The sequence below is a fragment of the Lolium rigidum genome, unplaced genomic scaffold, assembly GCF_022539505.1.
Source record: "Lolium rigidum isolate FL_2022 unplaced genomic scaffold, APGP_CSIRO_Lrig_0.1 contig_39058_1, whole genome shotgun sequence".
Classification (NCBI taxonomy): Eukaryota; Viridiplantae; Streptophyta; class Magnoliopsida; order Poales; family Poaceae; genus Lolium; species Lolium rigidum.
Window position 1 is genome coordinate 102,626 of NW_025900439.1, and position 15,082 is coordinate 117,707.

Below are 15,082 nucleotides of genomic sequence, written 5' to 3' on the forward strand. Positions count from 1 at the left end.
AAGGAAGAAGAGGTGTTCGAGGTCACCAAGAAGAGAATGCGCAAGAAGCATGAATGCTAGGCCGGATTATCCACCCCCACTAAGGCCGGATAATCCCCCTGCGCTTCCAACACTTGGGCTCAGCCCATGTAACCTCCCACTATGCTCTTTGTATTCCTAAACTACCCCTCCTTAGTGGCTCCCTATATAGGCTCCCACCTCCCCTTCATTAGGAAGAGTTAAATTGAGAAAAAACTTACCTTAGGCCTCCACCATCCCTACTGGATTAGGGAAACGCCCTCCTCTCTTAGACATAAATCTATGAGTTGTATCAAGGCACTCTTTATGTGATTGATCTCTCACTTGTGTGATTCTACTTCGGTCTCTCACACTAGTGATTCCATCGATTGCATGCCGATTTCTTGCTCGGGGATTCCACCTCGTGTCTTTCCCCTAAGTGATTCTATCGGGACGGTGGTTCGAACCGTTGAGAGCAAACCGGATTGTATCGGGTTATGTTGCATGCATTAATCATGTTCTTGTTCGTGTTCTTCGCCATGCTCGTGTTCTTCCCTCACCCCCTCTATTTCTAGGTTAATTTGTGAGATCAGGTTACACATCGAAGGCTTAGCCCCCATCACCTTCGTTGCGAACACGCCCCAGGATTGCTACATGCACGTCGTGGCGTAGACATCACCACATGACCAAAACCGTGCCCATGCAAAGCGAGTTCACCGTTAACTTTGTCAGTTGTCTTCAAACCCCAACTCAACATCTTCTTAATCGCAGCGATGTAATGAAAAAAAGGTTTATATTGAAAGCATAAATTAGGGAGGTTTTGTCTAAACCGGCCGGCACTCAAAATAAGCGGATGATCAAAATGCATGTTTCTTTGGCAACTCGCATGTTCTTCTTTTTTTTTTCGCGGAAGCAACTCGTCATGTTAACAAGTACTACATGAATCAGAGCTCATCATCACACACAGCTAGAACTCCACGGCCGCACCTACTCTGTAGTACATGCTTACATGCATAAACGCATGCAATCATCCACGAAAACCAAAATTAAAATGAAACCATGTACATGTATGTGCATCTATATCTTGTCGTTAAGTTAGCTAGCTGCTGATCACCTCTTCCAAGAGCTTGTACCGCTGAACCCTCGGCCTTCCCCGCGGGACGCCAGGAGAAAGCGGCCCGGCGCCTCGGCTGGCACGGACGACGCCGCTGCCCAGGTCCGACGCCGACCGCCACAGCACGAGCCGCCGCCGCTGTTGCTCCTTCTTGATAGGCTTGTTCAGCTCTGCCGTGAAGTCACTCCGAGCGGCGACCTTCGCCGGCAGTGGCACCGATCTGGCGCCGCCGCCGCTGCAGGTCGAAACATCATCTCTGCAGTGAGCAGCCGGCCGAGGCCGGACTGGCGCTTTGATCGTGGATCTCACCGGGCTAGGAGTGGCGCCATCGCTTCCTTGGCCTGCGCTCAGGCACCAGTTGCATGTCCCGTACGCCTCCGCCTTCGGATACCGATCCGTGCAATACCTGATATGTGTATAGATTTAGCTATGAAGTGTGTACGCGCATTCGCAAAACAAAACAAAAAGTGTACGTGCAGTGCATGATGTGCACCTAGCTATGTGAGGTCGTGTCATGCATGTACGTTATTGCATGCACTGATGCACACATTTCAGGTTGTAGACACGTGAAAGATCAAAGAACTGAAATGTACTGGCGACTGTCGTCGATGCAGATTGCAGAATCGAGTTAGTTGAATGTGTACATAAGGTCAGCCAGCATATATACAGCTTTATATCTACATCGATCGGATATGTCTACAGATCTAGGCCGGGCCCGTTTTTGTTTGACAAATATATAAGCTATACATCGAATCGTGCAGAAAGTCGGAACAATTTAATTTTCTGGACGTACGTACGGGGCAGGGTGACGAAAAAGATATATGGGGGATTTATATATGCCAAAGGTGTCGCCAAATATATCGATGACAGCTCTGGTTCAGATGAAGTCAAGCACGAAACTATTCGATTAACTGTGCTGGCATTGTGTGGCACACAAGTACGTGCGTACTGGGGATTCAAACTTTCAAAGTAGATGCTGATTGAGAAAGAGAGTGATGGATAGCCATATATGTCTGAATCAATGCATGGATATATATTAGCTGATTTTATGTGCACATGTTTTGTTCGCAGGGTTGTGTAATCCGCTAGAAGGATTTCACAACATCATCGAGAAAAAGATGAATGATTTCACAAAATCTTTCTTGTGATAATTTCACAAATCTGCCATAGCTAGCAGGCCCGGTAAGCATGGCAAACTATCTTGTCGAACAATCAAATTAACAAAATCTGCCATAGCTAAACCTAATCCCACATCGAAGAATATGAATATCCACCCAGAGCAAACATATGCATGTAACCCAAAATAAATCCTTATAATCATACAACTGCCAACAAAAAACTACGGAAATCAACTCCCGCTGTGGCAACAACAAGATAGTCCCATAAAACGCGTACGCGAACAGAAAGGGGTAAAAGCCATACGTGTGCTGGGATCGAACGGAGCAGACGGCGCAGCGGAACAGCTCCGGCAGGAGGCCGTGGTCGCCGCACATGCAGCAGACGGGGGGCGGCGGGCTGCATGCGCCCGCGGCGGAACCCGACTGCTTGTTGTCGCTCCCCATGGAAGTGAACTATTTATGGATATAGCTGGTGATCGATCGATCTCAGATGGATTCGAAAAGCTGCCGCATATGGTCGATCGACCGATCGATAGCTAGCTAGACTTTGTTCTTGGCAAACTGGTTTGGGAAGGAAGGAATTGGCTGTGGTGCCGATAGTAATGCTAAGCTGACCTGGTGTCTGCAGTCTTCACACATCTCAAGATCTTGCGGAAGCTACCCTCTTTTGTCCTCCTCTGCCTCTCCCCCCATGGCGGACATGTGTTCTGCCCTTTTTTTCTTCTTCTTTTTCTTCCTTTCTGCTAGCTGGCTTTTGCCTCTTGGACCCTGGACTTTTTGTTTTTCATGTTAAGATCTGCGGTAAACTCAAGAAAATATGATACCAGAGCCAATCACTTTGGCTGCAAACTTGTGCACTGAATTGACAATATATACTCCCTCCAGGGCAAAATAAGTGCATATCAGCTTTGTCCTAAATTAAACTTTATAAAGTTTGATCAAGTATTTTTTCGAATGAAAGTTTGACCAAGTTTATAGAAAAAATATCAGTATCCATAATAACAGATGTATACAATATGGAAATTTCATTTATAATGGATGTAATGATATTGTTTTGATAGAAAAGTTAAATGCTTGTGCATTGTCGTTTATTACCCGAGATGTGTTAACGTATACATCATCATAGTTCCTAACTTTGTGTAAAAAGGACTCAAAATATACATCAATAGAATGAACCAATCAAAAGATTAGGATACATATGTCTAGTGCATATACATGATAATAGTGGTACCAACTCCAAAGCATAATCTATCAGGTTGAGCGGACAACAACTAGCTCAATCTTTATAATAGTATATATACACATGATTAAGGATAAATGGTTTGCTGTAGCACGCAAGGTTTGAACCATTGTAAGACAACATGAAATATTAAGGACATGAATAAACCTCGGTTTTAGACTTTCTTGCGTGTGCAATACATTTTATCTTTCTTCGCAAAAATCCACTAAATCTATTGATAAGCATCAACATCAGTACAAAGAATCTCAAAAGTAATAAATTACTGGAGCCAAAGGCGTGCTGCTGTCCTCGCCACTCCCTCAGTGTCACTGGAGCTGGGTAGTAGATCAACTTATTGAAGCAGACGTGATAAGGTCCCAAAGGACAAACGCGTGAGAGTTGAATGCATCGCTAATGATGAGAACCGTAGATTGAAAAAGACAGAGCTGCAACCATACCAACAAAAATTAAAATAGATATGATTGCAGGAGATCAGGTAGACACACACATCCACGCGCCCTCCGCCGGTGCTAGGTGCAACTCCGGAGCGGAGATAGCGCAGGGAGGACATTATTTTAACTTCAGGATGTCGTCACCGCTTCATGATCCCGAAGAAGACACCGAAACTTCCTAATAGAAGGATTAAAACCCTCCCACCGACGAGTGACCGTGGTCCGCCGCACCTCCAAGGCCCCAAGGGCCGCTGGAGGCAGAAAGAACTAGCGGCATCGCCTAGTGAGGGGAAGAAAACATTGGATCGCCTTTTCTTCTCCCTGTCCCTAGTAACTGTACTTTTTTTGGTCTTAGATCATCTCCACCGGCAGCCCAATAGCCTCCCCAATAGGTAAAACTTGCTCTGATCGGTGCCCCCAGTAGAAAAAAAAAGCAGTTGTCGGCGAACCCCATAAAATAGCTGGCAACCCCACCCCGCGTGTGGCACTTGGGAGGCTATTGGAGCTGTTGAATCCTCTATCTCTCCCATGCACGGAACTGTCTGGCCCACATGCAGCCTCTCAAAGTCTAAAGACTCCCTCCGTTTTCTTTTTCTTGTCCCCACTGACGTGCATGTTTTCGGCGTGTGTACTTCATGTGGTCCCTACGGATATCGGGATTGTCAGTGCTGGAACTTAAACAACGTTCAGCTAGTATATGCTACCGGCGGTCCCAATAGTATAGCCGAAATGTTGTTGCAGACTACGATTTGGAAGTCTTCGGTGGAGATGCTCTTGCATTCTCTTTACGTTGGTACGCGCGCGGTTGTACACGACGTGGAAAAAAACATTAAAGAAAAGATACATCACAACCGTCTCTACTGGTACGCGTTTTGGAAGTGCATGCGATCTATGTTTTCCTCGACGATTCTAGAAAAACAAAAAGAGAATACGTCAGGTTGTACTCCTCTAAATATCACGTCTCACAAGGGTCAGACCACAAAATAAACAGCGCGGCCTTTCCGGTGGCAAAGCCGTGAATGGTGATCCATCGAGGGGCAAACGCTTTGGCCGACGAATCATTGCGCTTGGGTGGACGGACAACGTTGGACGGCGGAGCAGACGCGGGGCCTACGCCTACCGCTAAACGTACACCCTCCCCGCCCCGTCACGCCGACAGCGAGGACCCGGCAGACGGACGGACCACCCGTCAGCATCGCTCGGCGGTCTACCGCCAGTAGGCCTCCGCAGCCCAGCGATCGATGGCAGACGCCGTAAATCTGGGCAAGACGAGGGGGGAACTGAGGAAGGACGACCGCGGGGGTCGGTGGGCTCGTTTGACTGCGCGCCTCGACGGCCAATGGGAGTACGTACGGCCCGCATTACGCCACGTGACGGGTACTCGTACTTTATATCGCGGTAGGAAACTAGAATACCGGCCAGCCACGCGACGAGCAAAGCGCTACACGGCGAGTACAGCGACCGCTTCTTTTTCATCGCCTCAGTTTTTGGCGTGATGCGTGCGCGACTGCGCGGGTACATGGTCTATACGTGAAGGTTTGGCCTTTTGACTTTGTTTTTTCACCTTTGGAAACCCTCGACGAGTTAGCTTGTTAAGTAAGGACGTGGACAGGAGACTTCCTAGCTAGCTAGTGCGTGCAGACGTGGGATTACCACTCCGATCTTCGCTTTTTCTTTTTAGAAAAGCTTGCTAGTAGAAAATAAAGTTATACTATAGCGTGTCCGTGTGATTCGAGAAAGGCGACGCGATCGGCGCAAGGGTATTTTCATTTGACATGTCGTGTCACTTGGATGAGATCACGCAGAGACCCAGCTGGATGGCGCTACGGATACGTCAGGAGACCCCTTCCGCCAGCTGCTAGGGCAATGGTTTGGTTTGGTTATTCTTGGTGGTCCATTCCTGACTTCTCCCCAGCGCTGATTTGGTTTAATAATGAAATAGGACTGCTCCTCACTCTCTAGTGATAGGTTGGAGCATTCTATATTCTTCCAGCAGCAGCTAATACCATGTTAAATTACAAGGGAAACCGCTTGCCGACGAACCTACTTCAACTATACCCGCAGCGGCTGCGGCAGCCGACAGATGCAACGACGCCGGCCGAAAACATACCCAAGAGACATCATCCTCGAAGAAACTGGGGCATTAACAAACCGCCGGCTGGGCCTTGCCGCGCAGGGGCGACACAATACCAGATTAAGCAAGCAAAACAAGCCGAGCCAGCCAAAGCAGCGCCACGGCTACCGTCACTTCCGTGTGCTCAGAGTCCATCTTTTGCTTTTGTAAAGGAAAATTGTGTCCAATTGGTTTTTGTGTTAATCTTGCCTTCCGTGCCTGCCCTGCTATTCAGCCCACGATACAGTATCAATCAACAACATCGCACTATTTGCACACAGCTAATATATCGTGTCAACATCTCGAAAGAAGAGAAGAATCGTGTAAAACAGTCATGTGGGCCAAATGGGTATGCAAAACCACAATATGGTTCATAGCTGTACGTCTACATTGCAGCTTGTACCCGATGTCTCACTTGTATAATCCACGGACAAAGACACTTGCCCAACGTAGCAACCGAGTAGCAACTTGCCCTACGGACTAACAAATAACAGAACTGTTCAGCCAATGTTTTATACCAGCATATACATATGCACAAGACTTCGCCTTCCCACAATCTGTACACGTGAATGGATCCACGTCGCATACCAACCAACATCATTGCAATGTTTATTCACAGCACGAGCAACAACTTCAATATCAGCACACCTGCATTACCATCTAAGCATGTGTGCACAACATTGCCTACTATTGCAACAAGGCTTTGCAATTCCATTTTTATCTAAACATTGGCTGCTTGTATCTTGGATGAAATGTCCCTGTATTGCCCTTTCCCCTGAAAATCTGAAAGAAAAGAACATGTCAAAATATCAAAAACTGGGAGCAAACGAGAGGTCTCACATTATTTTTTCTGCGAGTCCAAACTGTATCCAGTGACCCAGTTCAACATAAATCTTTGTTGAAGTTGTGCTGACTAATTATATCAAGCGAACAGCCGTACCTCAGGTGTCTAAACCAAAGTAAATCAAGTCTGCGCACACTCTAAAGGATGTAAGCTTCCTTCCGCAAATTCATGCATCCTAAATCGTTCCAAGTACTCAAAAGGCCTGCACATGGAGATATAACAATCTATGCATGAGAAAGGAAAGATCTTAAAACTCCTAGTGAAGGTTTGACAGCTTACAAGAAAAGTTCACGGTTGCGGGATAACTTCTTCTGATTGTTCTCTATGGCACTTAACACATCAATTTCTGGTCCAGCAACCATACATGTAGCTTCTGCATCCGGTGTCCACAACTAACAATAAACAAAGACGAGAGAGGAATGAGGACTGCAATGTTTAAGTGCTTCAAGAAAAGAAAAAAACGAACATATCTTATACCTTTATTGTATTGTCAATTCCACTTGTTGCAACAGCACAATCATGGGGATGAGACTGTATACAGTTCACAACTATAAAAAGACAAGGCGCATGAGAAACGGTACTCAAGGAATAGCCGCAGTAAGAAATGAAATTGCAATTACCAGATCCATCTCCTGCAAGCATTTTGATAAGCCTTCCTGTTCTTTTTTCCCATATGAACCATCTACCATCATCACTTCCGCTCGCAATAAAATCGCCTGTCGTCAGAACAGTGCAGAATTAGACACATTTAGAAGATTTTAACCTTATAAAATTCATGGGAAAACACATACTTTTAGTAAACTATCACAAAACTATGGTTTACGAATTATTTTTCCACAATAAGACGCTCCCACACTATATTTTCACAAAAACTGGTCCTTTGACAAGTCAATCACAGAATTAGACTTTTTATGATTTCATGTTCAAGTGACCCATGGTAATTCCGGCGACACATGGACTCAATACATCAGTATGTAACATCTTGGTTGATGCTACCATGGTGGGAATCTAATTTTTTTTCGAAATGGGGGTATCCCCAGCCTCTGCATCAAAGGTGGTAATCTAATGGGCTTCTACCATGGTGGCCTCCCAATGGGCTTCCTACATTAATTCAAGGAAATTAATTAAGGCAAGTGATTCTTGCATAAGCTAATTATGCACCAAACCAGAATCTATGATCCATTGCGCACTCCAGATACCAAATTCCAAAAGCAAATTTAAATCTTTACTGGTTCATGACTTGACTTCTGAACATCCAAGGGCATCTGATAACATGGTTTTCTAGAGCGCATTGATAGCATAGTTTTCTCGAGTGCGCAAAAGCTTTGCACTTCTATTAATTAGAAAGCACTGCCAATTACAAGAAACCGACAGCGTAAGACATTTTCATTAACAAAAATCTGTCATGCAAGGGGTTGATAGGAGGCTTAAATGTGTAAGTAAATAACTGAACATAAATGCAAGAAGAAATAGCTCAACATCCTAACCTCGTTCACCAAGAAAGCTAGCTTGTTTTATATCTGTCCCCACGTTGCAGTGGGCAACATATCTTTGTTTCATATCAATGGCAACCTCTGGCTATATTGCACAACAGGATGGTGTTAAATCCATCCAATGTCAGTATAGAGCCAAACAGAGTAGCTCACACTAGAAACTTCAAAAATCAGATAAAGGAATAGAACGAGAAAGAAAGAAAGAACCTCATAGGCAGAATCACCATTACTGGTGGACTCAATCGATCGATTCTCAACAGACTGTTCATTAGGTTCATCCTCTCTCCGGTGAAATCTTAAACTTAAACTACCTGGAGCAGCACCTGGATCACTATCACGGCTTTCGTCACCCGATACTGAGGTGTCAAAGTCTAACTCCATGTCATCGTCGTAATCTGAATCTTCTCGACCTTCCTGTGATGATGACCCACTAACATCCGCTCTAAACAGTAGATCACTCAGTGACCGTAACCTTCCATGACGTGCATCATTGTTAGTATTTCCTTGATCTTTTTTGTTTTTCTCGTGTTCAGCTGTTTGAACAACATAAATCAATCAGATATTTCAAAAGTTTAAGAGCAACATATCACATCTTCTGCACAAAAACAACTAAATCTTGAATCCATTGGCATCTTACAATTCACAATTTCAATAATGGAATATTAACAGGTTACTGAGCTATGTGCACTGGAGAACAACAGCTACATCATCTTTCAGTATGTAAAAGCTACTCCATAACAATCTCTGAAATTAAATTCATATGTTTGTACTGTAGATATGTTAGAGAAAATAATTGTTTGTGTCAAATCTACTCACCAGCAGCAAGTCGCTCCTTTATATTTTCCACTTGTTTCGCCGACACCGAATTTGATGGAACAAGACTACGTGCGGCTTCGGCGTATTCACATGCCTCCTTCAGTCTTCCCAGCTACACAAAGCACACCACGTATTTGTAAGAGATGAAGAAATACTGAGTTTCAATCTCTTCATTCATCGATCCAGAACAAAACGAAGGCAGTTTAGGACATAGAGAAATACAGTCAGAACAAGACGCGTCAATAAGTAGAGTACGCATGGTTATGATATTATATTAACAAAGAATAGACAGCACAAATGATACATTTAGATACGCTTGAGCACATCGTGGCATTTAAAATACCCTAACAGACACAAAGTAACCAGACAGAAAGCAACTAGAAGCACCAAGGTTATATCAATTTTGTATGACGGTGCAACATTATTTTCAGTATGGGCACTTGATTGACAGTTCAAAATTTGCTAGACAAACTTTTGGCATGCAAACATTTGGCAACTCCTTAACATGCCAAGAATCGGCAAGTTTTGAGAGGTTGGTAAGGTAAGTTGGTAACGAACCAATTGGCAGCCAATATTTTAACTTGTCTAAATACCAACAGGACAATGCTGGCTCCAAACCAACCATGCCCCGCATACACTCTTGAAAAAATTTACACATTTTTACCTGTAACAGTGCCTCGGCCATGAACAAGTGTGCCTGGAATGATGTAAAGTCAATATTCCTTGCTCTGTTGCAATCCCGAATAGCCATGTAAACATCATTTTTCCACCTCCGCTGCAAAACATCATTTCAGAATCTATACATTTAACACGGAACAGAGATCTGATATAAACAAATGCAAGCGAACCTTTAGGTACAACCCTGCCCGGGTACACAAGCAATCATAGATGAAGCTATCATCGATATCAGATTCCATAGCCTCGAGTATTTCACAGCATGCTTCAATCCCATGCATCAAGTTGGTGCCTGACTCCAGAGATTTTATCGCAAATTGCATAAGTTTCTTCACAGTATCTACCTGAAGCGGATGCCATGAAAAGCAGAGGGTTTCAACATTTCTAGCAGACCAGGCAACGTATGTGATATGAAGAGGTCATATTTACAGACAAGAAGCACAAGTGCACAGAGACAAGATTGTTCACCCTAGATGAATTTCTTGAAGTTGCTTTTGCAGGAAAATTATTTCGTCTTGACTTTTTTGTTGCCGGTTCCTTGTGGAAAGGCGGTAAACATAACTGATCACGTACATCATCTGCTGTGTATCTCACTGAACTCATGTTGTCTGAACACATAAACAGATACATTAACCAGTATACTATTTAATATATCAACACTGGCAGTAGACTGAAAAAAGAAATAGTGTGATAAACTGATAATTAAAATGAGGATAAACAAAGGGATCCAACCAATCATACCTGGGTCAACATCAAACAGATATACATGTTCACCACTGTAACTCAAAAGAACCTCCTTCCCATCTGGGCTGAACGCAACATGTGTAAGGTGCAAATTTGACTTCCTCTGATTACAAAGCAGAATGTAAGAGAAATGGCGTTTTGAAAGCTTCAGGTATAACAAAATTCTGAACTCGAACTGAACGAAGTTGCCAATTCTAGATTAAATGCTCTGGAACAAGTTGTGGGAGAAAGTGAATTTCTTCAATAATTTCTACAATAATCATGTTGAAATTTGTCCGCATAGAGTATAAGAGCAGTCAAGATGATGCCAGCAAGCAATAATCTCTGTCAGCTTTGCCATGCACGATTTGGAACAGAACAGCAGGCTGTTCAAGCACAAGAGTGAACTTACAGTTTCAGCAAGGTGCAATGGACAGAACATTTTAATGCAAGGGGTGGCTTCCTTGCTGTTTGACATGAACTCAATGGCGGAAGCATTCTCCTATCGTACAGCCGGGCAAATGCATCACTGCATAAACATTAAATTGTGAAGTGCTATTCTTGAAAGTTCAAAGAAGCAAGGCCTGTCATGCACTGGTTAATTTATGACAACAAGTTACCTCCCACCAACAAGGAGCTGATGGGGACGAACAGAGCTAATATCACAAGACTTAAACGCCAGAGGTTGTCTGGGGAGATCAGCTAAAGACTTCTTTGCTCCACATCGTAGATCTAGCTGTCAGAAACACATGTAATGCAAAACTGGGATTAAGACTCAACTAATTTTACAGCCAGCATTTATCCTAAGAATGTAATTGTCCTGGCATTTCCAATAGGACTCATAAGAACAAAAAAGCAAAATACCAATCTAGAAGCAGGTGACTGAAAGCCACAACATGCTGATCACAGAGTTAAACTGATTGTATGATGTCCAAATAAATGCAGCATTACAGGTTGATTCATCTGGTATATTCCCGCAGTGAAATTGGCCACTGTATTTGGCTTTCAATGACCAAAGAAACAAAAACAAAACCTAACTCAAAGTGCAATTAAATTATATGCTCCATGAGAAGAATACACCTAACAACCACAATAGAAGCCGAACCCCACGGTTGGAATACTCACAAGCACATTACGACATTCCTGGTTAGCTGATCCTGCACGAGGACAGGAACTGCACTCCCTAAGATCATGCTGTCTTAGAGTACCGTCCTCACTTGCGCTCCACACAACATTAGGGTTGCCAACTTCGACCTACATGCAAAACATAATTATGAATGTTGAACCAGGGAATGCAAAACATGTATGCATCAGTAAGTACAAGACCTCTCAAGTAGTGCAAAGGCCCGAAAATAGGACATCATTATTTCTTCTTCTCCTATGGATACTAATATATACAAGGGTGTACATTCAGGACCAACCTCAGAGCTTTGTCAACATTAGACAATGCAAAGAGAAATTCCTTCATGCTCTACGATTCCAAATTTCAAATCATGGCCCTTGGCATAAGATTAGGATCTTACAGCTAGTTTTTTGACCCTCCTTGAGTGACATTGGTAAAGTGCAGCTGGCTCCATCAAAATTTCCCTAGGCCTTACGCCACTTAAACGAGACAAATTGAAAACACGAACCTGGAAAAGAATCAATAAACCACACCTGAAAACAATGCCTCAGAGTAACTGGGAAACAAACAAGTGAAAATATATCCCAGAGAAGTGGTACCTGAGCATCTCCTGCTCCTGAAACTACTACTTCATCAGATGTTTCCGGGACAAATTTCGTGCAAAATACATTTGCGGAATGGCCAGTATCAATTTCGTGCAACAGTTCTTGATTATCATAGCGCCAGATGTTGACCTGCAGAAGCATACATACAGAAGGACATTGAATCAACCATCGAACTCTCTAGTTGTCCTAGTCCAAGAATATGCCATTGGAAATAAAACCCTGCATATAGAAATGTTCTACTTTGAGAGAAAATGGCCTTATATCATCGAGATTTGTTTCTAACTAAGTTTTGTTCCACATCAATAAAAAGTTCAATGAGCAAGGGCCAGGCCGCCACCGCCTTAGTGGTGCGTTACATCTTCGCCCGGATGTAGTGTTAAGTGATTCTGCTGGGTTTCATATCTAGCCTACCCTAACTTGCTTGGGAAAAAGTCTTTGATGTTGTTGTATCAGTAAGCAAAGGTGAAGCACTGAAACACTTTTATATTACAAGACAACAGACAAAGAGTTCATGCAACTCTACCTACAGAGAACATGAGAAGAATGAACGAGAAATTTATCCGAAACTTACTCTAGTGTCATCTGATCCTGATATCAGAAGTGAGCCATTTGAGTTCCATGCAATAGCATTCACGCAACCTTCATGACCCTGTTAAATAGCAAACCAAAAGGTAATCCCAGTGAAAATCAAGGAAAGAGTAAGTAACCTCACTACTTCAGCATCCTTCTAAGCAAAGAGACATATCTCCCTGTTATTGCGAGGAAACTAGTATAAATGGTAAGGTGAACAACAACAAAAGTCAATACCTCAATCTCCTTCTCCAAAGCAAGCCTCTGTACTAGAGAAGAGTGGAACTGCATTTTCTTAGTAACGTCCTGGAAAAGAAGAAACAGTTAGTTGTATCTAGCTGCATCACCGTTTGTTCTTCGACTGATACCGTGATTAGCAGATGTATAATTTCCTCATGCAGGAAAAGAGCAGATCATAAAAGAATGCCAACAAGGTTGCTTCATAGTTTATGATAAAGGTCCAACCAAACAATGCTGCCACTGCACTTCAAAGAGTCAAATACAAGGTTCCTAATCCTAGTGTCCATGAACCCAACTCACATTCAGTGTCCATTCGAGGAGACCATATACACAAATGATAAGGGGAACACGATTTGAAAAAGTGAAAAAATAGCTGGCTCAGGAGGATAGCATCCTAAGATGATGACCTCCCAAACTCCCATCACAGTTCTAACTTCTAAGAGAGGATTAGCATAAGTATACATTGGTATTCAATAACATTTCCCAAGTAACCGAATAACTGACTACTTACAAGTCATAAACTGTGAGCCAACATTACTTTCGAGACAATATTGGCAGCATAACAACCGAATAACTCTGAACGAAGTGATAAAGAAGGCTGTCAGTACCACAATCCGCACTAACCCGTTGCCTAAACAACTCAACATGTTATGCCCAAGAATCAAATACAGGGATTCCAACAAAAAAAAATCTAGCTCCTACTAATTCAACTCACAGTCAAGTGTCCATTCAAGGAGGCCATATACACATAAGGTAGGGGAACGCGATCTCAAAGTGATAAATAGCTGGCTCAAGAGGATATCACTTAGATCATGACCTCTCAAACTCCCATAACATTTCTAATTTCAAAGAGAGGATCAGCACACGGTACACATTGGTATCCAATACCATTTCCCAAGTAACCGAACAACTAACTACATATAAGTTGAGATCCAGTACCACAATTCGCACTAGCCGTTGCCTAAACAACTCAAAAATCTTATGCCCAGAAATCAAATACAGGGTTTGTAACAAAAAAATCCTAGTTCCTATGAATTCAACTCACAGTCAAGTGTCCACTGAAGGAGGCCATATACACATAACTTAAGGGAACACAAGTTCGAAGTGATAAATAGCTGGCTCAAGAGGATGGCCTCCCAAACTCCTATCACATTTCTAATTTCAAAGAGAGGATCAGCACACGGTACACATTGGTATCCAATACCATTTCCCAAGTAACCGAACAACTCACTGCATACAAGTTGCGATCCAACATTGTGCAAGACTTGATGCGGTGCAGAGATTGGGAGCATTATTACACCAAACTCCGAACGAATTTGATTTTAAAAAAAAAAAGGGGGGGGGGGGGGGGGGGGGGCTACCGCTACCACAGTTCGCAGCACCAACCCGTCGGCAACACAGAAACGACTGAAACGGAGACTGATTCCCCACGTCCATAAACCCTTGTAAATGTCAGCTCGATCGAGAACCGCCGCTAGAGAAACGCGACGCCCCGGCGACTCGCGGCTCATCCGGACTCGGGCGATTGCGCCACACGGGCTCCGCCGCCACCCCTAGAGGGAGCGAAATCCCCGCCGATTCGAGCAATTCGGCCCAGAGATGTCGCCACGGAGCTAAGCGCAGAAGGCGCCGTGCGTAAAACAGAAGGGGTCTTACGGGGGGGCCGTGGAGGCTGCGGGCGTCGAGTAGATCGGTGACGCCGCCGTCGCAGAAGCGCCACCGCAGCTTCTCCGCCGCGTCCATCTCCGGGCTCCGGGCGCCGGCGGGCGTGGCCCCGGCGGCAGCTGCACTCCCGCCTCCGCGATCGCCGGCCCGCGGGCCGATTTGGGTGGATGCTTCCGGGAGCTCCTGCGGCTTCCAGAGCAGGGGGGCGGAACACGGAATGGGGATTGGGTGCGCTGCGGCTTGCGGGGGTTTGTTCCAGAGAGGGCTCGCCTCGGCTCGCTGCTGCTTTGCCTTCGCCGCCTGGGGTAGAAGCGG

General features: G+C 44.3%; 2 protein-coding genes across 2 annotated transcripts; both read right to left on the reverse strand.

The window, feature by feature from the left end:
* Positions 1–843: 843 nt before the first annotated feature.
* LOC124681303 lies at positions 844–2,928 on the reverse strand. The gene is made up of 2 exons (XM_047216234.1): positions 2,534–2,928; positions 844–1,517 (listed from the first exon to the last, which is right to left on the reverse strand). Exons 1-2 carry the CDS (start codon positions 2,671–2,673, stop codon positions 1,097–1,099), a joined length of 561 nt encoding a protein of 186 aa, XP_047072190.1. The 5' UTR covers positions 2,674–2,928; the 3' UTR covers positions 844–1,096.
* Positions 2,929–6,339: 3,411 nt separating this feature from the next.
* On the reverse strand, positions 6,340–14,862 carry LOC124681302 (protein ALTERED SEED GERMINATION 2-like). Its single transcript, XM_047216233.1, is given in 21 exon segments — positions 6,340–6,796; positions 6,954–7,059; positions 7,137–7,249; positions 7,335–7,405; positions 7,478–7,573; positions 8,345–8,435; positions 8,558–8,883; positions 9,167–9,278; positions 9,831–9,941; positions 10,015–10,185; positions 10,310–10,449; positions 10,583–10,688; positions 10,977–11,020; positions 11,023–11,093; positions 11,185–11,300; positions 11,690–11,818; positions 12,088–12,195; positions 12,287–12,421; positions 12,864–12,941; positions 13,100–13,168; positions 14,759–14,862. Coding segments are annotated over 20 exon segments (2,256 nt in total). The 5' UTR covers positions 14,846–14,862; the 3' UTR covers positions 6,340–6,796; positions 6,954–6,977.
* Positions 14,863–15,082: the final 220 nt, after the last annotated feature.

Bases quoted from the DNA above. Each gene is read 5' to 3' on its own strand.
- LOC124681303 (XM_047216234.1), bottom strand. From the start codon at position 2,673: ATGGGGAGCGACAACAAGCAGTCGGGTTCCGCCGCGGGCGCATGCAGC. The intron at 1,518-2,533 runs GTATGGCTTTTA...TACACATATCAG, and splicing joins TCCGTTCGATCCCAGCACAC to GTATTGCACGGATCGGTATC.